A 23,961-nucleotide genomic window follows, 5' to 3' on the forward strand; every position below is an offset into this window, starting at 1 on the left:
GAACAGTAGCTAAAAATGTGTGTCAGGGAAGGAGCTCAGAGGTAGATAAGCAGAGAGCTTGTCTATTCAGACTACAGCTCTGCATGGTTCCTGTAGTCCTCTGCCTATGTGGAGGGGAGTGTGCCTTTCCTCCAATCAGCTCTCACACAATGTATGCCCAGACTCCACATCCACTGCTGAATGAGGAAGAACGGTTTCTAACATGATCTGCGCTTTTTAAAGAGTGTAGAAAAGGGAAGACTGCGGATATACATGAAAAACTTACTATATGTAGGAGGATTTGTTTCATCTCTGTGTATCATCTGAGGATGTTCACTTCACTGGGTATATGTGAGGGTTTACATCCGCTTTAATGCTTATAGCTCTATTCTTGAAATGCTACTACTTGCCACGGACTATATTTAAAAAGCAGACAAGGATTCTTTTCACTATCCAATACCCAGTAAAAGATTTATCTAGATTCATCCTACATCTGGACTGCTCATTTTAAATGATGATTTAGGATTTAGTAACCTTACCTGTATTTATATATGATCAATACACTTGAAACATTTTCATTTTAAAATGACAACTAAACTATTCAATTATTTACAAATAATTCCTATTAAACACCTACCATGCTACATCCCACTCTGTCAACTATGTCCACATCTCTGTGAGTACGGCATGCTACAAATGAGGAGTTGATTTTAAAAACCAGATTTTTATATTCTGGAATTCACTCCTGCATCTGACTCCACAAATTCCCCCTCCTTATAGTAAATGTAGGCAAAACTGGGTTTGAATGTGGCAAGCTTCACTTCTGCTTTTTCAACTATACCCCCTTGGTGCGACATAGCAAGAAAAAAAAATACAGAAGTAAAAGGAAGAAAAATAAATAAAAATCAGAGTGTAAGAGAAGGAGATTAAAGTAAATATATACATTAATTTCTGTAGCGTCCTTTGTTGGTAGACTTCATTAGTGCAATATTTCACATAGGGGTCGAAGGTAGATTTTGCATGTTTCTCCACAATATCACTGATATCTTCAATAAGAATGTTTCTTTGATGTCTCCCTTCCAGTTCTTTAAAGAATCTGAAAAACACAGTTGAGAAGTGAGATTGGTATTGCAATCAAAATATCAATGCACCAAGATGAAGAGCTTGGACACAAGAGATGCATTTCACATGGATATTATGTTTTACGATCAGCAGCATACACAATAAGGCTTAGAAAACCTAACTGCTCACTGACAAGCCATATCTTTAAAGTGGGAGTAAACTTCCATGAATGATTTTTACATATAGGTAAGCCCAGGGTCTGCCCTACCATGGGTCCCAGTGGGTCCATTGGACCCCGGCAGCACTTTGAGAGGGGCAGCAAATTGAACCATGACCGCCTCTCCTTCTCTTCCATTTACCCAGCAAATTGACAACCAAGATTTTTTTTCCAGCAGTTGTGTGTGTGTGTTGATGACAACTGCCCCCCCCCCGCCCCGGGACGCTCCGCCTGCCCCTATACTACCCTAGCTTGTCTATATACTACCCCAGCCTGCTCCTACACCGTCCTAGCCTGTCCATATACTACCCTAGCGTGCCCATTTACTACCCTAGCCTGTCCATATACTATCCTAGCTTGCCCATTTACTACCCTATCCTGTATAAATACTACCCTAGTCTGTCCATATACTAACCTAGCCTGTCCAAACACTACCCTAGCCTGTCCAAATACTACCCTAGCCTGTCCATATACTACCCTAGCCTGTCCATATACTACCCTAGCCTGTCCATATACTACCCTAGCATGCCCATTTACTACCCTAGCCCATTTACTAACTTAGCCTGTCCATATACTACCCTAGCCTGTCCATATAATACTTTAGCCTACCCCTATACTACCCTAGCCTGTTTATATACTGCCCTAGCCTGTTTATATACTACCCTAGCCCACCCCTTGGATTTAAAAAAAAAGGTATTTTATACAATTTTGCATATAGAAAAGGTGCTGTTGCTGTAAATCTACATTCCTGATAAAATTACTTTTAATTTAATTATCATGAAATAATGGATGTGGGGGCCTTTTGGTGGTGTGATTTTTTGGGGGTGGGGGCAGCATTTCATTCTTGGACCCAGGCAGCACAATGTCTTGAGTCAGCCCTTGGCAAGGCTTCCATATAAGTACAATAAATCTCTCCTAAAACGTGCACGGTTTAGGAGATATTTACTTTTGATGCAGCCAATGCACCGTCACCAGTGCCTGGGCTCTGAAGAAACAGCATTCCTGCGCCGTGAATGGCGGCTCCCGCGGGCAGACCTCAGTGAACCCGAAAAGAAGACCAGGTGAAGATGGAAGCGCCATCAGTGGTGACAGCACGCCACTGGGTGGCTTTGTTCAAGGTAAGTTTTACATTAATGTGCTAGCATGCAATGCAGGATTTAAACAAAACAGCTATTTACTACAGCCTTAACAGATCTAGCCACAAACACTTATGAACAATTTGAAATGTATGGATTATATGAAGTACTCGCCATTACCAATACCTATTTTTAGTGTCGTGTGACAGTTTTTTTTTAGACTAATGAAAAATTACTGGTTCACATAAATGCAAATTGAATGCCTTTTAAACCACATCCAATTTGCATGACATGTGAACCAATATCCTTTTCTATGAGTCTGTCCACATACTTGCAGGCCGGCTGTAATGCGATTTAAAAAAGAGTCTGCTACAATTTTCCAGCCCAGTTCAGGCGTTCCAATGTCATACACTTTAACAATTCGCAATGGAATCGCACCAGAACTACTGAATGAAACCGCACTGCACTCTTTTACAAATGGCACTGCATACCACATATAGCACATATATGAACCCAGGCTTAGGCAGCGGTTCAGTCTGCGGACTTGAAGGTATTGGTTTTAGTATTGGAGAATTTGCACGAGTACAAGCAAATGCTTAGTATTGGTATAACACTAGTATGGATAGTCACAGTGCCTGAGACAAACCTAAAAGAACAAGCCATAAATTATATTTTTATTGCAGGAAAACTCAAGAATGCTAAATAAAAAAATAGTGTCTGGCCAGACAGTTCATAAAAAACAATAATAAAAAACCTTCACATTTTTTTCTGCACTTGTTGCAAGGACCCATAGCAATAAATGGCAATGCATGTATACACATGTTAAACTTTTACTATATGGTCAAACAAGACCTTTTTGCTACCCCACTATGCAAAGGAACCTGTAAAGCCTCTAAAGCTTCCTGAGACGTGTGAAAATAGTGGTGCAAGGTCACACATAGCTACTTTTTCCTAACTTTACATAGAAAATGCAAGTCAATAACACACATCAAGAAGCACGGTTAGTAAGCATAAGCACAAATGCATGCAAAAATGCACAGCATAAGTTAGGCTCCCTCGTTTATGCATTGTGGTAATGCATTGTAAAATGTGTTTTAACCCCACATTACCAAAGTCAAGGTAATACACTTTACATAGAACAGCACACCATCACATATTAATAGCAGCCTATGTACTTGTACTAGATTTCAAAAAAATGCATTGTAATTTTTTGTGCATTGAATGTTTACCGGCGGTTCATGCAAAAGTTGCCTTAAACCAGCATGCCTCAATGTTAACACACCCATGGAGGTGAAATGGGCGTTACTGCGGCTGCATAGATGTAAACTGACAACAATTGCGTTTGTTGCAGGCTGGCTGGCAAGTGAGCTGGGAATTTTTCTTTGTTGTATTTTGACATGAGTCACCCTTCTTGTTCTCCCTGCTACAAAGGCTAGTGATAGGTTGGGGTGTTTGCCATTCGTTAGTACTGTTGGTGAATTGGTGAGGGGACACACCGGATACCTTCACTGCCCTTGTGCTATTGCTGGGTGTTTAGCGCACCCCAATACCTTTAGGGCTCCCTCCAATCATACCCACCCTTAATCTATTCAATAATGTATATGTGCTCCATCTTTTAAGATTCTCAAAAGTTAGAGCATTAAGACTGCAGTAAAGTGGCCCTGCAGCTTATGCATGTTTGCAAATATATGCCAACGAAACCCCTTGTTTTAAACATGAACTGTAAGACAGTGTCAATGTTATTTGCTGTAGGCTGGCTGGTGTGAGCTGGAAATGTTTGTTGTTTGAAATGCATCGCCCTTCCATGTGCTCCTGGGTGCAAAAGTTTGTATAGGTTGGGTTGGTTGCCGTTTGTTGGTACTATAGATGTGAACTGGCCCCTAATTTTACATGAAATACAGGAGCCCTGTTTGAGCATACAAGTCTCATACCCAGAGAATGATAAGGAACTAAATGTACATTTTTATATATATATCAGTAACTATTCCAGTTCTTGCACAAAACAGGTGACTTTAGGTAGCAGGTTAAATTTACACGTGTGGATAATGAACAGAAGAGGAATTAATGTTGCAAGATGATCACTTTTGCCAAACAAAATGGTTTACTTGTGCCAGTCCTGTGCTTAATAGGTAGTCCTGAGAAGGGCCACGGGCTGTTTTAAAAATGCCAAGTGCTCATGTCTCTTGTGAGCTACAATAAAGACTTAAAAATTAAATTACAACCTAGTCATAACAACAATCTGGCTTCTCATATTACACGCTAGGCTGCACTTACATAGCTGAAATAGTAAGCTGGTAATGCCATTATGATTTGGTGCCAGATATTAATTCCTTAATTTTCTGTATTAAATGTCCTGTGAGATGGCATAAAAAAGAAAAAGGGAGGACAGCAAGGTATATAAAATCAACTTTGTGTTTCTATGAATGAGCAAACGCAATGAGAAATTGCAATCTTGAGTTTTAATAAATCCTCTAGTACTAAAGTAGATCAGCCAAAACGTTCTATTCTAGTGGTGAGTTAGCACAACTGCCAGGCGTTTATGTATGTCTGCATTCCCCTTGGGGAAAAAACACCATGGCACGTATTGTTTTTAGAACAGATTGTGGGAGAAAGTCAAAATCTTTAAAGATCTCTCCGAAATAGGAAGCAAGGGGAAACTTGCAATGAAGACACCTGTTCCAATGACAGTTGTCAGAGGGTTGGCTTTCCCCTCATTTCCTTTCATGTCTCTCAGACTAAAGCCTAGTACACACGGGATGAATGTCGGCCGGTTTAATAGAAACGGTCCGAAATTCGGCCTGTGGGTATGGCAGCAGGTCCAACAGAAGCTGGCCATTTTGAAGGCTAATGACCAAAAAAAGGTCTGCTGACCAACTCCCGATCAGCACTCTCGGCCAATGTCTGAGAGCGCTGAACAGAGTATTCTGGAGGGGGGCATTCCCCTATCATAACACAATAGCACAGCAGGGGAGATCGCTATACTAAGATCGGATTGTTAGTACAGCGGCTCCGATCTGAGCTGTCCATTTTTTTTTGTTCAACCTGCTGTGGTGTGTCCAAGTCTTAATGAGATGATTTTCACTCTGCAAAGGATTCTGCTGGCTTTTATTATCCAATCAAGTGCAAGCAAAAATTATGTTTTTTTTTTTCCCCCTGTATGCGATTGAGTATGCTTTACAAAGTCTACATTCACTGGGGAAACATCCCTTGCAGAGTGCACCTTCACTTGTAAAGTGTAACGCATAATTGCCTTCATTATACCATTTCCTAAGCGTAGGAAAATCTTCCTAACTGGGATTGCGAAAGCAACCACAACCCGACAGGCTTTAATTCTTCCTCCTTCTATCCAAAACAAACCGTCAGCTGAAGTTTCACTTTATTGCCTACAAGCCGAAGTCCAAAGAGAAAGTAATGGGTGTAGTAGGTACGTTCTTGAACTCCAGCTAAAGGCTCTTGGCACTACAGAACAATGCTTGTCATAGAAAGAACTTGAATGGTCCTCTGGTCTCCCAACATTTACTACACTGTGAAAGCCGAGTGATCGCTCAAAAACTGCCTATAGAGAAGAAAAGGGAGATGAGATACAAGACTGTAACCTGCCACCTCATTGAACAGGAATTGTTTATTGCAGAATCGGATGTATTGAGTAACAGTATCGGTGTGTGTATGGGAGCTTCTGGCTTACGTATTAGAATACACTGTTCATCGACAGTACTTCTCATCACATTGAGGATTCCGATTACAGTCCTGACTATAATAATCCTTGTCCTGGCCCCAATGCAGGGGTCGCATGTGACACCCGAGCAAGAATTAGGCCATTTATGGCAACTTTAGAGGGTGATCAGACGTACTTCCCAAAGTCTAAAATCCTCATTATGACTCACCGTAACGTCCAATAGGGCCAATCTCATCAGCTAAAAGAACAAAGACGTTAAGTGACCACAAATGCACCACCTCCATTCAATGGACAAATTGAAAGTATGCTGTAGGACTTGCCATGCTTTTCAAGAACAGGCAGATGTCTTTTCCACCTTTTTTTCTTGATGAGATATCTGCCCGTCTGTGGCCAGCTCAAAAATATCTGATAATGAAGTTATTTGTTTATTAAGAAGCCCTATTAATAATGATTTAAAATATTTTTTTATCCAAAAGAGGACTACTATAAGCATCTAAACTGACCATTAAATATAATCCACATTCAATTCTTGAAAAGCAGCAATCATTTCTGTGAAAGCATTGTTTATGGGGTCTTCTAGAAATCATACAGAAGATTAAAAATACAATTAGAAGCACTGCTTACTCCTCATCATATGATCCAGAAACTGTAAATGGTGGTAGTAGGGGGCAGGCACAGATACAGTACAGTATGACTTTTACAGACCTTGGGTGATATTAAAACAGAGTGGGCACAGACGGCAAAGCAATCAGATTTAGTAGATCATCAAATTTTATTGAGAATATATATATATTTTCTTTGGACTGGGTGTTTTAATTTACATTCACTCTAAGTTTATTTACAGCATGTACAGTTTTTACTGTGCAAATGACAAATATCATCTGGTAGAAACCAAGCTATGTAGTTGGCATTGTCCCCTTCTGACAGATAAGGATAGCTTTCAATGAGAGAAACAATGATCTTTTGTGCAACTGTCTATGGATCCAGAACATGGACAGACCTAAGTCAGACTGGCAACTGGTTGTGGATGTTTCAAATAAATGTCTCTTGCATACCAGGAACACGGTTTATGAAAATATATTAAAATGCAGTACACATCACAGTAAACATAGTGATCACGGCTATGTTTACTATACTGTAACAAACTACTGCTAGAGCAAAGTGGCAAACATTTAGTATACCCTCAAACCAAAAAAATAGCTAAACAATAATTATTAAAGACGTACATGGGCAAAAACGGTATCCTTCGTATCTAGCAACCAGACACAGTGCTCTTGAAAGTGCACTTGGAAGTGCAGTCGCTGTAGATCCGAGGGGGACATGCAAGGAGTATAAAAAACAGCATTTTAGCTTGCACATGATTGGATGATAAAATCAGCAGAGCTTCCCCTCATTTCAGATCTTCCCCTCAGATATACAGCGACTGCACTTCCAAGTGCACTTTCAGTGCAATTTCAAGTACACTTTGCAGTTTACACTTTTAGTGCAAAGTGGATTTGCCTTTCGTAAATAACCCCTAATGTGTTTCACTTAATATATGTTTAATCAATTAGCATTTTACAAACAATGACAGGCAGGCACAGACGTTCCCTGTTGAACAGCAGCCCATATTACATTTGCCGGAAGAAACGTGAAGGTATACAAGTCACAAGGAAAGAAGGGGAGGAAAAAGCAACGCACCAGCTTAGCGCCTTCTGTTAAATCGTACCAGATGGAGATACACACTCCAGCTCCACAAAACCACCCAGAAACTAGAGTGTGACAAAATGCAGTGTTCATTCCTATGAAGTACATCACAATAAATGAACATTGAATGAAGTCATCACTTTAACTCCTTGTAAAATAAAATTGATTTTAGACACACTTCAGCTCTAATTTTTTCCCAATATATATTCTCTCTCACCGACGATTAATGACGACCCTTCCTTTCAATTTTTTGTGTGGAAACACATGCATTTTTCAAAAAGATCAGATATATCTGCCAAGACTTGTATGCGGTCATATGGAGGGCTCCAGATCACCAGCAAGCTGCTTGTAGAAGTAAACAGTCTTTATTGGTCTCTTCAAAACAGGCAAACACAAAGCGCTTTCTTTAGCTAAAGTCAGGCTGTCTCACCAGCCATACTCTGCTTAGAGTCTGCTTGCTTAGGTGGGGATCTGTCTGCTGATCCCTGCTGAGCAGGTGGATGGCTGGTCCATGTCTGCTCCAGCTTATGTACAGAGGACACAGATACAGTCTACTCTCCTCTATGGGCAGTCAGATGTAAATGGACCACCTGTTCTTTACACTTAACTGCCATACGATCAGCTAGACATAAAAGGGGCAGATCCCCATTCGTCTTTTTTTAGTGGATCGAGTTGGGTGTAAACGCGCACAAGTCTGCCGCTCCATAGAGGAGAAAAGAGGGTGCAATCATGTCCGCCTCAAAAAAACTGACAGGCAGACGCGATCGGACCCTCTCTTCTCCTTTATGGGCCTGAATCAAACAGTTTATAGTCCTGGTATCCAGAAAACCATACAACACGGCTAACTGCCAAATTCTAAGTCCCGCACTAACAATATGCTACTTGATATTATGACATATGAAATATTGGACAAGGTACAACGTTTTAAAATAAAAGTGCACTGCATTCAATGCATTCGGCATTATTTCCCTGCAAATTGCAGTATATCAAACTCCTTATCACAAAAGCAACATCTGCTCTGGCTTACACCTAGAAGCCTTGCTTATGTAAGAGGACCTTGATCTGCAGGTGTTTACCGAGTGCTGATGAAAGAGGATAATCCATTAATGTAAAAAAAGTTCAAGTCTATGTTTTGAAAAAAAAAAAACAAACACATATTCAGTATGCTCAGTATCTATCCAATACATGCACATTTCCCTTTTATCATTTTTTTTAATGTTGCAAATACAGTAGAGAAAATGTTTTTTTGACCCCCTGCAGATTTTGTACGTTTGACCACTTACAAAGAAATGAAGGGTCTCTATTTTTTTTTTATCATAGGTGTATTTTAATTAATCGGGACAGAATATTAACCACATATCCAGAAAAAACACGACAATTTTTTTTTAAATTAAGTTGCAGTTCAGTGAGTAAAAAAAAAAAATATTATAGATCCCGAAGCAAAACATGACTTGGTACTTGGTGGAGAAACAGTTGTTTAAGGTTTCTTGCCTGTCGCTTGGCAACTCGAAGTTTCAGCTGCCTCCATACATTTTTTATAGGATTATGGTCTGGAGACTGACTTGGCAACTCCATGACCTTAATGTGCTTCTTCTTGAGCCACTCCTTTGTTGCCTTGGCAGTATGTTTTGGGTAGCTGTCATGCTGGAAGGCCCATCCATAACCCATCTTCATTGTTCAGTATAATGTTTCCACCTCTGTGCTCGACTGTAGGGAATGTGTTCTAAGGGTCATAGTCCGCATTTTTCTTCCTCCAAACACAGCGAATCAAGTTAATGCCAAGGGGCTCAAATTCGGTCTCATCTGACCACAGCACTTTTCCCCAATCCTTCTCGGAATCACTGGCAAACTTCAGAAAGGCCTGTGCATGTGCCCTCCCTCCATGCAATCTTCTCGGGCACTTTAGGTCCCAGAAGATTGCCCAGCCATTCACAGTGTGCAGCGCGCCCGAAGCTCCAGGACCTTGATCGGCAAATGGGAATCCTCTGGAGACCAGCGACCCCGAGTCGACTGAACCCCCCCAGACTCCCGCACCGGTAAGGATGGCGTCCGTCGTGATGACTATCCAGTGAAAGGAAGGAACGACTTCCCGGACAGAAGTGCCGGTGAGGTCAGCCCCAACAAGGGAGGCCCTGACCAAGTGGCTCACCCTGATTAGATAATCCAGGGATGATGGGCGCTTGTCCGATCTGGACAGAATTTCATTCTGTAGCACTCGCGTAAGAGATTGCGCCTATGGTACCACCTCAAATGGTGGCCACCATGAGGCCCGGGCCTCGCATGCAAAAGCGGAGTGACGACCCTTCTGGGATGTCAACTACCGCACCGCAGCCCGAAGGGTCTGCAACTTTTCCACAGGAAAGCAAACATTTGCTTGAGGAGTCCAGAATCAATTCCAGATATACTAGGCAACATATATTACTGACTTCTGAATGTTCAGTAGCCACCCAAGTGTTTGAGGGTCTGATGTTATAGACACACTCACCTCTAATTCTGAGGCTGAAGCGGCCCTCATAAGCAGGTCGTCCAAGTAGCCCACGACAGCGATGCCATGTTGTCTTAGTAGGGCGAGAATTGGGGCAAGCACCTTGGTGAACACCCTTGGTGCCGATGCCAGGCTTAAGGGGAGAGCCACAAATTAATAGTGGTCTTCCCCGACTGCAAAGCGCAGAAGTCTCTGATGCTTTGTACATATGGGGACATGTAAATAGGCATCCCTGATGTCCAAGGTTGCCAGAAAGTCCCCCGGCTGAAGGGCAGTGATGACAGAGCGAACCGATTCCATCCGGAATCTTGTACCTTCATGAAGCAATTGAAGGCCCTGAGGTCCAGAATTGGGCGAACGCCCTCTTTCTTCGGTACTATGAACAGATTAGAGTAAAATCCCTGAAACCGATCCTGTACTGGAACAAGAATAACCACCCGTGTTTCAGCAGGTCTTGAACTGCCCCAAAAGGGCTTCCTGACGAGTCGGTTGTAGCTGGCGGTTGAAGGGAAAAAAATCTGTTTGGTGGGCAAGATAGAAGTTCTATCTTATACCCTGAAGACACTACTTTGCAAACCCACCGGTCGGGGACCTGAGATGTCCACCGGGTCGCAAATTCGCGAAGACGTCCCCCCACCTGAGAGATGGGTGGGGGCAAACCTTCATTCGGACGTAGCTTTGTCTGCAGGTTTGTGGAGTTTGCGAAACCAGGGGCGTCTCAATCCCTGAGCGGACGAAAAAAACGCTTGTGTGCGGTAAAGAAGGGCCCTTGCCTATGACGTGGCTCCTTCCCCCTTTTTGGACTGCGGGAGCAGTGTGCTCTACCTCCTGAAGCATCTTTAATTATGTCATCCAGGGGAGTTCCAAAAAGTCTGTCACCCTTAAAGGGCAAGTCCATCAGGGCTTTCTTGGAAGATTGGTTGGCGGACCAAATCTTAACCAAAGTAGACGGCGTAACGCCACCGCTTGACCTGAAGCTCTGGCCAGCAGAGGAATAGTGACCAAGGCTGATTCACAAATGAATTTTAGGCCTTGTACAAGTAGGTCAGCTAGGGCTACCTCGTTCGAGGAAGCCTGATGCTTGTAACCCATAGAGCAGCATCTTTGCCCCTTCCGTGCGTGTCTGAGACACCAGAGCCCCTAATTATGGTTGGGCATACCGTCAACACACTACCGTGTACAGTTTGCGGATGATCGCCTCAGTCTTCTTGTCCACAGAGTCTTTGAAGGCGGGAGCCCCCTCCACTGGTATGGTGGAGCTTGTTTAATCTGGACACAGGAGGGTTCACTATTGGGGGCGAGGTCCATTTTTTCAAGAAACTCTCTTAAAGATTCTTCCCAGTTGCTTCCGAAACTGGGAAGAATACAAGGATCTGGGATCCAGCCTGTCGCCCAGTCGGCAGTTGATTGAAGACCGCAGGAAAAACTTAAATAATCAAAAAATCCAAAAGATGAATCCAAACTAAAAGCCTCCAAGCCATGGGCCTGAAGAGAGCCATGTCTTCTCCTTAGACTAGGCAGAAAAAACTGAATTGCTTGGTGCAGGCAGAGGGGATATAGTCAGTGGGACCACACCCTGGGCGGGGCGGTTCTGCTTTGAAGTTAACACTTCTGCCTAGTCACTCCTAAAGATAGATAGGCTATTCCCACTATGTCAAGATTAAGGCTATGTCCATCCATAAACGAAAGAGAAATTTACATTTCAAATGACTGGATAAATTGAAGTAAATATTTACACAATTGTGTGACAATATCACTTCTTTAGTAAATCAGCCCATCTGTATTCTCACCTCAAACAGGAAGATGCGAGTGCACTGGATTTCTGGCATATCAACTAGTCTTCAATACTTTTTTCTCAAAACTATTACTATAACTATTAATGGAATTATTACTTCTTGCTGTGAAATGTATTCTGTAAATATATTTGATTTACCATAAAGCTGTCCAAGATTTCTCACTGCTGCAAACCATGGTATAAGATCAGGACAGTTTATATATCAATTGTTTTTTCCTATAGCTCTCACTTACAGTATCTCACAAAAGTGAGTACACCCCTCACATTTTTGTAAATATTTTATTCTATCTTTTCACGTGACAACACTGAAGAAATTACACTTTGCTACAATGTAAAGTAGTGAGTGTACAGCTTGTACAACAGTGTAAATTTCCTGCCAAAATAACTCAACACACAGCCATTAATGTCTAAACCGCTGGCAACAAAAGTGAGTGCACCACTAAGTGTGTAAGTGTAAGAGTGTAAATGTCCAAATTGGGCCCAAAGTGTCAATATTTTGTGTGGCTACCATTATTTTCCATCACTGCCTTAACCCTCTTGCACCAGAGTGTCACAGGTTGCCACTGGAGTCCTCTTCCACTACCCCATGACAACATCACAGAGTTGTATGTTAGAGAACTTGTGCTCCTCCACCTGCCGTTTGAGGATGCCTCACAGATGCTCACTAAGGTTTAGGTCTGGAGACATGCTTGGCCAGTACACCCCCCCACCCACCCCGGCCACCAACCTCTGCAGCAATGTTGGCAGCACTCATACCTCTATTTCCCAAAGACAACCTCTGGATAGGACGCTGAGCACTTGCACTCAACTTCTTTGGTCGACCATGGCAAGGCCTATTCTTAGTGGAACCTGTTCTGTTAAACCGCTGTATGGTCTTGGTCACTGTGCTGCAGCTCAGTTTCAGGGTCTTGGCAATCTTCTTATAGCCTAGGCCAGTGATGGCAAACCTTGGCACCCCAGATGTTTTGAAACTACATTTCCCATGATGCTCAACTACACTGCAGAGTGCATGAGCACCATGGGAAATGTAGTTCCAAAACATCTAGTGTACAAAGGTTCGCCATCACTGGCCTAGACCATCTTTATGTAGAGCAACAATTCTTTTTTTCAGATCATTTAGAGAGTTCTTTGCCATGAGATGTCATGTTGAACTTCCAATGATCAGTATGAGAGAGTGAGAGCGATAACACCAAATTTAACACCCCTGCTCCCAATTCACACCTGAGACCTTGTAACACTAGCGAGTCACATGACACAGGGGAGGGAAAATGGCTAATTGGACCCAATTTGGACATTTTCACATAGGGGTGTACTCACTTTTGTTGCCAGCAGTTTAGACAGTAATGGCTTCCAATAGTGCAGACGTTATAAAAATGTATTTTAAAATGCACAATAGCAGCTAAACAACTCTCTATAAAGAGTTGCAGACAATTTTCTTGCAAGGATGTATAAAAAAGAAGCTCAGTTCGTGTCAGTACACGGGTTGCCGTTTTCGCGCATGCGCAGTGCAAAAAAACGTGACGCCCTATCACAACTGCTAATCGTTCAGATCTCGGTCTTCAGTGAGCAGAGAGCCAGTGACTGTTAGTCACTGGCTCTCTGCTCTTCCCTTCCAGCATTTACTGGAGTGTCTGGCTGTTCAGGGGGCAGGAACACCTGGCTCAGGCGCTCAACGGTTATTATTATGATGTTTTAAAGAAGCCAAACAGCTGAACCATCTAATGTTATCTTACATCTCTAATAGTGTCATTAATCCCACACCAGCAAAAACGTTCAATACATGCTATATTACATGCTGTTCATACTCGTTCAGTCACTATGGGATTACTTTTCTGTATTCTGCAAAAACCTGGTTGATCCTGCTGTTTACTGTCTCTCCTTCCTGGTCTGTGTCCCCACTTCAGCCTGAGATTGTGTAGACCAGCCGTTGCCACATCCATTGAGCATGCTCTAGTTTCAGTTCCCCTCTGAGCTGTTAATTTTCTCAGGTTTTCTTATCTGTGTAGCCCACTCCCTCCTTCCTTCTCCATGCCCATTAAAAAGCTCTACACTATGGGAGGGGGACTGTCTGTCCGTGTTCACCCGATCCGATCCGCCAGATGGATGAGCGCGTCGGATGTCAGCGGGCATGTCACCGCTGACATCCGTGGCTCCATAGAGGCGCACCAATCGCCCGTTCAGGTCCAACGAAAAAACTGAACGGTCTTCCCGTCTGAAAGAGCCCGTGTGAAATTGCACTTAAGACCAAACCTACAGTCCCCAATGTGTTCGTAACCTGGGGACCACCTGTAACAATTTGATTTAAAAAATATATTCTGTACGCACATTTGTTTATGGATATTCATTTATTTTCACTCTGTATTCCAAAGGCTGTTTCTTTTATTTTGATAATGTGACCAGCAGCAGAGAACTAGAAACTCCTCCTGCTGATCTTTCCCAGCCTGTCTGCAGGGGAACATCTGGGCCATTTGACAGCTGTAGATTGATTAGGAAAAAAGGTGCTTCGATTTTTTTTTTCCATTCAAATATTTACAGTGCCATCATCCACATACATAAAGAGAAGGGATAATGTAAATTGAACAATATGCATTTAGTATCACTTTAAAGTGGAGTTCCACCCAAAAATGTAACTTCCGCTGTCTGGATTCCTTCCCCCCTCCATTTGGCACCTTTCAGGGGAGAGGGGCGGAGCAGATACCTGTCTAATACAGGTATTTTCTCCCACTTTCGGTGAAAGATTGCTGCAGTATCCACGGCAATCTACGCAATTTGTCCGGCCCCTCCTCCAACCCCGTCCCCACTCTGTCTTCTGGGAGACACACAGGTCACAGAAGACAGCAGGGACCAGTCAGAACGCAAGGCTTCACTTTCTAAATCTCTTAATGAAGATGCCAGCGCCTCCACCTGTGAGCCGAGGGACAGGTTGGCTTCGGGTGAGGACATCGCGGGCGTCCTGGACAGGTAAGTGTCCTCATTTTTAAAAGTCAGCAGCTGCAGTATTTGTAGCTGCTGACTTTTTTTTTTTGGGGGGGGGGCGAGACTCCGCTTTAAGGAGTTTAGCATCTGTACTCATGCCACAACTACGAATAGCAAATTCCCCATTTCCGATTGAACTTTTCCTTTATAGGAAAAGCGAGACCATCCAAAGCTCCTCAAGGCAGGCAGAACGAAGGGAAGAGATCTCACTGCTAAAGCTCCAAGAGATACAAGATGCTCAGCGACTCTGCCCGGAACTAAAATATCACTTTGGGATGAACCTTTTAACCTGCTTTCAGTTATGATTGCACATACTGCATATATTGTCAAGTTTCCAAGCAATCATGTCAAAACCATGAAAAGCAGACGAAGTGGAAAATCCCTATGGATACCATTATGGCAAAGTAGTAAATTAGCTATATGACTGAAATTATTACAACCTCCTTTCCTATGTGCCATATCCATTACATAGAATACGCCTTCATTTTTTGTTGTTTATACACTATAGACATGGGTTTTAAATTCCCTTCCTATATGCCCTATTATTAATATAGAATGCGCTTCAGTCTTCTGGTCCAAACACTACCCGATTATCTTCATGATGGAATACAACTCTTTTTCCCACCATATGAATAAAAGCATCACATTTTTTTCCTGTGCAAAACTATTACACTGGCTCACTTTTACCAAATATGAATAGATTTGTGTTGCACTGCGACTGTCTAGCCAGTGATTACAGCAATGTTATAGACACACACGCAGCCTCTCACATCAAGCAAAGAGTATTTTAAAAAACATGGAATGAAAACACAGCAAGTGCAAATCTTCAGATTTCAATCTCTAAGCTTGTGAGAATTCACAGACATTAAACTCTCCATAATCATTAGACTGTGTGTCATTCTTCAGTGAATTCCAGTTCCAGCTTTTATCATTCTAATGTTCACAAACTGTAACCTTATCCTTCAGTCAGGCCATAAGCCAAAATGTCTAACTTAATAGCACAAGTGAACTGTGGGATAAGGTCAGCGTTAGAAAGACTGGTGGGAATACGGACCATTAGCTTTCAATTTGGCATCATTGTCTATAACTTGAGAAACATGCGTTCCGTTTCATTGCAATAACCCTACTTAGCCATCAAGAACTCAGCACCAGCCCTGAAAAACACAAAAACATTATAGTCCTCATTTCACAAAAGCGACCCCAATACCAAAATAAAATAGCATTCATGAATTCAGTAAGATTAGCTTCGAACATCTAGCCGACATGCCTAAACAACAAATCAAATGGACAATACTGTCTCAAGTTAGGTGTAAAAAGTAGGTTAAGCAAAAATCCATCTCAGGTATTTACCTTTAGTCCCCTTTTTATCTAATTGCCCCATAGAGGAGTGCGGGACTGTGTCCGTGTCTGCTATGCATGCGGACACAGACCTCTCACTTGCCTGCTCAGCGGGGATCAGCAGGGCAATTCCCTGCTGAGCACGCAGATTTCGCTTAACGGAGGAGCTTGTGTGAAAGGGGCCAAACTTTTATCCAGCGGACAACATTTTATCATATATGTAAGAAGCGAGGTAACTCTCCAACAGCAACAGAGAGAGAAATATTTAAAGCAGAGGTGGATCCAATTTTTTTTTTTTTTTAAAGCCAGCAGCTACTAATAGTGCAGTTGCTGACTTTTAAAAAATGGACACTTACCTGTCCACCACGCCCGCGATGTCGGCAGCCAAGGCCGAGCAATCGCTCGTCCCTCGGATGCTTCCACCGCCATCCTCTGAGGGAATGAGGCTTCACTGCCCGGTTGCCTACTGTGCATGCACGGCGCATCGTAACTCTCTTGAGAACAGTGCGTTTCCCAGAAGACAGCTATGGGAGTGGTGTGAATCCCATGAGAGTCTATGCCCGGAAGTGGGCCAAATGTGAGGAGGGTTCGGAAAAGCGGAAGTTCCATTTTTGGGTGGAACTCCGCTTTAAAAACATTTTTAAAGCCGATGTCCAGGATTACTTCCATTTCCATAGTTCAGTTGAGGCAAGCTGGCCCTAACAATCCATTTCCTTCACCAACATGTGCACCCGCTGGGCGCACTGTACTAACTGTATGCAGCCTCAGCTACATACAGTATAAAGCACTGTGTCCAGAGTGTGAGGCAAAACCTTCCTGTTTCAACTCTTAAAATAATGTTGGGCTGAGAGTCATTCAGCCATTCACAGGCAGCTTTGCATTCTATAAATGAATACAAAGCTTCCTCTCATTGGCTAAGTCGGAGAGGCAGGCGATGACGGCACAATCTCTTTGTTTTAATTTATAAGATACAAAGCTGCCTATGAATGGCTGAGTGACACTCAGCCTAAAACTATTTTGTTCTGGGTGTGAGACCCAAAGGTCTTTTCTCACACCCAGAGCACAGTGCTGTATACTGCATGTAGCTAAGGCTACATATAGTTTATATAGAGCATTCCGTGGGTGCACATGTTAGTGAAGGAAATACATAGTTTGTTTGGGCCAGCTTGGCCCAAATGAACTATTTAAAGTGAAAGTAAACCTGGACATCAGCTATAAGTAGTGGAGGGCTAGATCCCTAGTTAGATGTTAATGTATCAAAATTCAGAGTTTTCAGATTTTTAAATAGGTTTGCACCACTGCTGCACATTTTCACTCACTTTACATCTGGTCAAACCTTCGTCGGCTGAAAAAAAAAAAAAAAGAGAATCTATAACAGACTCAGACATGGGCTCGAATTCCCACAATATAAAAAAAAAGGAAAAAGTTGTCATCAGGAAAAAGAAGCAGCCGAAAACACCATAACATCAAGCGTATTTATTGTAAAGCCTTCACAATGAGTACAGTCAGCAGCAGACTAGTTTCGGCAATAAGCCTTGTTCACAGCTGTGTTTCCACATTTTGTCATGTTACAACCAAAAACGTAAATGTATTCTTTTGGGATTTTTTGCGATAGACCAACACAAAAGTGGCACATAATTGTGAAGTGAAAGAAAAATGATAATTGGTTTCCAATAGTTTACAAAAAATTAGGTGAAAAAAGTGTGGTGTGCATTTGTACTCAGCCCCCTTTACTCCGATACCCCCAACTAAAATCTAGTGGAACCAATTGCCTTCAGAAGTCACCCAATTAGTAAATAGAGTCCACCTGTGTGTAATTTAATCTCAGTATAAATACAGCTGTTCTGTAAGCCCTCAGAGGTTTATTAGATAACGTTAGTGAACAAACAGACTCATGAAGGCCAAGGAACACACCAGACAGGTCAGGAATAAAGTTGTGAAGAAGTTTAAAGAAGGATTAGTTACATAGTAGGTGAGGTTTAAAAAAGACAGAAGTCCATCAAGTCCAACCAATGTGTGCGATTTTATGTCAGTATTACATTGTATATCCCTGTATGTTTTGTTTGTTCAGGTGCTTATCTAATAGTTTTTTAATTATTGATGCTCCCTGCTGAAACCACTGCCTGTGGAAGGGAATTCCACATCCTAACCGCTCTTACAGTAAAGAACCCTCTACACAGTTTAAGGTTACATTTTAGTAAATGGCCACATGTCTTATTAAATTCACTTACGCTGAAAAGTTCTATCCCTATCGTGAGGGTCACCAGTACAGTATTTGTACATTAAAATCATATCCCTGCTCAAGAATATCTTCTCCAGAGAGAACAAGTTCAGTGCTCGTAACCTTTCCTCATAACTAAGGTCCTCCAGACCCTTTATTAGTTTTGTTGCCCTTCTCTAGACTCTCTCTAGTTCTAGCACATCCTTCCTGAGGACTGGTGCCCAGAACTGCATACTCCAGGTGCGGCCGGACCACAGTCTTGTAGAGTGGGAAAATTATCTTTTATTTCTGGAGTTATACTTTAATGCATGCCAATATTATGTTTGCATTGCATGCCTTTGCTGAGTTTGTCAACTACTAGGACTTTCAGGTCCTTCTCCATCCTAGATTCCACCAGAGGTTTCCCCCCCCCCCCAGGGAGTAGATTGCATTCATATTTTTGCCAGCCAAATGCATTATTTTACATTTTTTCACATTAAACCTTATTTGCCATGTAGTTGCCCACCCCATTAATTTGTTCAGATCTTATTGAAAGGTTTCCACATCCTGTAAAGATTTTTTTTGCCTAAAAGGTTAATTGATTGGTTTGACAAGAACGATTCTTCATGAATCCATGCGGATTACTGCCAATGTTACAGTTGTCATTGCTAAAATCTTGTATATAGTCCCTTATCATCCCCTCCAAGAGCTTGCATACCATTGATGTTAGGCTAACTGGTCTGTAACTTCCAGGAAAGTATCTTTTAAAATATTGGTGCTACATTGGCTTTTCTTCAATCAGCTGGTACCATTCCATTTAGTAGACTGTTCGAAAAAATTAGCAAAAATGGTCTGGCAATTTCTTGACCAAGTTCCTTAAAGTGGAGGTTCACCCAAAAAATAATTTTTTAACATTACATTCAGCCGAGTTGTCCTAATGACAATCGGCTGTTTTTTTTTTGTTTTTTTTTTCGTACATATCGTATTTTCACCGCCGCTTCTGGGTATGTCTTCTGCGGGACTGGGCGTTCCTATCTGATTGACAGGCTTCCGACCGTCACATACTACGCGTCACGAGTTGCCGAAAGAAGCCGAACGTCGGTGCGCAGGCGCCGTATAGAGCCGCACCGACGTTCGGCTTCTTTTGTCAACTCGTGATGCGCTGTATGCGACGGTCGGAAGCCTGTCAATCAGATAGGAACGCCCAGTACCGCAGAAGACATACCTGGAAGTGGCGGTGAAATACGGTATGTACGAAAAAAAAAACAGCCGATTGTCATTAGGACAACTCGGCTGAATGTAATGTTAAAAATTTATTTTTGGGTGAACCCCCTCTTTAAGGACCCTCGGGGTGAAAGCCATCTGGTCCCGGTGACTTTTTAATGTTAAGTTTTTCACGTCTATTTCTAAATCTCTCCTCTGTTAGCCATGATGGTGTATCTTACGACATGTCATGAGGATAAACATTGCAGTTTTGGTTACTGAAGCACTCCCTGCTTCCCTTGTGAAGACTGAGGGGAAGAATACATTCAATACCTTTGTCAACTCTCCAACTTTAGTAGCAAGATTCTCTTCATCATTCTTTATGGGACCAATATGATCTGACCTGCAAAAGACTTGAGACTGAGGTGGAGGATCATCCACCAGCAGGACAACGACCCTAAACATATAGCCAGAGCTAAATGGAATGGTTTAGATCAAAGCATATTCAGGTGTTAGAATGGCCCAGTCAAAGTCCAGACCTAAATCCAATTAAGAATCTGTGGCAAGACTTGAAAATTGCTGTTCACAGACACTCTCCATCCAATCTGACAGAGATTGAACTATTATGCAAAAAATAATGGGCACAAAATGTTACTCTCTAGATGTGCAAAGCTGGTAGATACATACCCAAAAAGACTTGCAGCTCTAATTTCAGCGAAAGGTTGTTCTACAAAGTATTGACGGGGGGGGGGGGGGGGGGGGGAGTATAAATGCACGCCACACTTTTCACATTTATTTGTGAACAATTTTGAAAACCATTGATCATTTTCTTTCCACTTCACAATTATGTGCCACTTTGTGTTGGTCTATCACATAAAATCCCAATATAAAAGCATGTAAGTTTTTGGTTGTAACATGACAAAATGTGGAATATTTCAAGGGTTATGAATACTTTTTCAAGGGACTGTATTGTCACACTTACAGAAGCTCATTCCTTTCAAATTAGGGTTTACACACACGGGAAGAACTTGCATGTGGGCATGCATCCACAGTCCCTTCCTTCACAGCAGAAAGACATTGGATTTCAAAACAGGTAATCTTTACTGATAGATCACATACACATCGACAAGCCCATTTTGCGCTCCAAGATGAAAACTCCCACGTGAGTCTATGCCTGGAAGTGGGTGCAAATACCTGTATTATACAGGTATCTGTACCCCCCTCCCCCCTGAAATGTACCAAATGTGACACCAGAGGAGGGGAGGGTTCCAAAAAGCAGGAGGTTCACTGTTTATTTTCTTTCCAAATAATACTTTCTTCATATGAGATACTAGTGCATGTAGAAGCAGCATAAAGCTTAAATAAAAAGTTATATTAAAGTCATTGATCACTATACAGGAATTCACATTATTTGTTTTTGCAGTCTTACAATTGCTTCTACCTCATTGCATATTTCTGAATGAATGTCGGTTGACTGCCAAGAACAGCTTAAGTCACTTGAGACATTTTATTATTAATTGTCTTGATTCTATGAACAATAAAAAAATAAGAAATTTCGTAACATGTATTAGTTGAAAATGTTCCAAAAAATGAATTAAACAGAGATTTTTAGAACTCATGCAGAGACTATTTTGCACTACTGTTTAATTCTGTGGACAACTAGACCTCAATGTCCCAAACAGCAATGCCCCCAATAGAATTCCATGTACACTAAGGAATGTACACCAACAGTCACATATTGTACAAGAAGGTCACTACAAAAACACATGGCTGGGAATCGCCAAATGTTTTAAGCATTTTAAAAGGGAAACAGATTCCCGGGAGCAGACTGGAAGAGATGAAACATTCTGACAGCATTCACTAGCCTACAAAAGTCTCTTTGTCCCAGCACATATTGATGACCATTCCATTCAGGACTCCCCGACATATGCAAGAGGGGCTATTTATACCAAACCCTCTTTCACAGTAAAGGTCCTTCAGAGCTGCCTTTCTCGTTTCCTTGGATTCCTCTGGTAGACAGCATTTTTTTTCTCCAGACAGACAATTTTAAGATTTATTTTTTTGTCAAAGGTTAAATGTTGCCCAATCTAATTTGGCATGATTTGTAAATATAATATGTTTATTTTTAATGAAGAGGCTCCAAAATCTTTCCTAAATTTAAGTGTCGCCACAAACAGCGGGCTATTATTAATTCAAAGGGCTTATTCAATAAAGCAGTGCAATGGCCATGCAAAGTGCTAAATCCATAATGGCTCTTAAGCTGGTCGTAGATCGATCAAAATTTGGCAAGTACAGCAGGGACCATCTGAATTTCGATTTATCTATTGCAGTTTCCTGTTCAAGGAGAATCAATCTAGTAATCGACTCATCTTGAACTGGACTGCTGGAAAATTGGTGTTTGATCAGTTATGCAGCCAATTAGCTGCAGCAATGATCAATGTATTCTGATCAGAATACAATAGTACAACGGGGAGTATTTCCCCATACACCTCGAATGTTGACTGATCAAAGAAAAAAAACAATATTAATAAAAATGTATGGCCAGCTTGAAGGTCGACTTTAGAGCTGCACGATTATGGCTAAAATGAGAATCACAATTTTTTTTGCTTAGAATAAAGATCACGATTCTCACGGTGTAACATCTTCTTTCACATTACGCAAAAAAAAAAAAAAATGTCTAACTTTACTGTATATTTTTTTTTTTTTTAAAGTGTATTTTTTCAAAAAGATTGCATTTAAAAAAACGCTGCGCAAATACGGTGTGACATAAAATATTGAAACAACCACCATTTTAGTCTCTTTAAATGGTTTAACGTCTTTCATCTACATGCCGGAGTTCTTTCCTTTGATAAAAGAACGAAGAGATACTTTGTTTCAACTTATTTGCGTGTTGTAATAAAACTTGGCAGACTGCCTGGAGTTTTTCTCCCTAGCTGCGAGAACTCTCTGCACTTCTTAGAAAGATTGTGACATGCCGTTTTGAAGATCGGGAAGGGAAAAAACAAAACCAAAAATCACAATTTCGATTCTTATGCCGCGTACACACGATCGTTTTTCGGCATTAAAAAAAACGTTTTTCAGCATGTCCAAAACGTTTTTCCAACTTCATCATTAAAAACGATGTTGCCCCACACACCATCATTTTTGAAAAATGATGAACAAAGCGCGGTGACGTACAACACGTACAACGGCACTCTAAAGGGGAAGTTCTATTTGCCTTTGGGCTGCTTTTAGCTGATTCCTTGTTAGTAAAAGACGATTCGCGCTTTTTTGTCTGTTATAGCGTGATGAATGTTATGAATGGTAGTTTTACCAGAACGAGCGCTCCCGTCTCATAACTTGCTTCTGGGCATTCGCGGGTTTAAAACGTAAATTTTGCCTACACACGATCATTTTTAACAACACGAAAAACTACATTTTAAAAAAACGACGTGAAAAAATGCAGCAAGTTCAAATTTTTCTTTTACGTTTTTCAGAAGCCGAAAAACGATGTGAAGCCCACACACGATCATTTTAAATTACGTTTTTAAAAACGTCGTTTTTTTCATGCCGAAAAACAATCGTGTGTACGCGGCATTAGGGATTAATCGTGCAGCTCTAGTTGCCCTGTTACTAAACTTCACATTTCACATGAATCAATAAGGCACACATTAAATTTATCAAATTGCAATATTAATTTGTGCTAAAAACATCACTTTCTGTGTGTGAATAATACAAAAAAAGACTGCATTCAAGACCTAAAGCCTAGGCAAAAATCACATGGTCTGGCTACAAGAGAACTGTGGTCATTTCACATCAAACTGAAAGTTGGATAGACCTAGTAAACATCCTGTAAAAAAAAAAGGTTCAAGCAAGGCACAAAAGCAGAAGACATAACAAACAAGTATAAGGCCCCGTTCACATATGGGTGATATTGGTTCCAAATTGTGGGAAAACACACACACACATTTGGGTGCCATTCATCTTGAGGGCCAACGTTTGGTCCCTGAGCTTCTCTGGCGTGACAATCGTGCATAGGGCAGCTTACTCAAGTGAATGACCCTATGTGTGATAGGTTTCAAAATCGAAAAGCGGGGATGCAAGTTCCCGATATACATAGTGTGAACAGGGCCTAAATGCTGTAATGTATACAAAAAAAATCTCACAAACTATACATAGAGAGCCGATAGTGGAAAAAGGGAGCTTATGTGGGAGGGAGACTGTGGAGGGGAAAGGAGGGGATTATAGTGGTAGTCCGTGTTGGAAAGAAGTTGGTGGTAGGGGGAAGG

General features: G+C 41.7%; 1 protein-coding gene across 1 annotated transcript in view; it reads right to left on the bottom strand.

Annotated features, from left to right (window-relative positions):
• Window positions 1–23,961, bottom strand: part of ARHGEF26 (Rho guanine nucleotide exchange factor 26) — a 229,365-nt gene that overhangs the window by 93,600 nt on the left and 111,804 nt on the right. The window contains 1 exon segment of the mRNA XM_040349186.1: window positions 923–1,075. Within this exon segment, the coding sequence (XP_040205120.1) occupies window positions 923–1,075 (153 nt within the window).

The sequence above is a fragment of the Rana temporaria genome, chromosome 4, assembly GCF_905171775.1.
Source record: "Rana temporaria chromosome 4, aRanTem1.1, whole genome shotgun sequence".
Taxonomy (NCBI): Eukaryota; Metazoa; Chordata; class Amphibia; order Anura; family Ranidae; genus Rana; species Rana temporaria.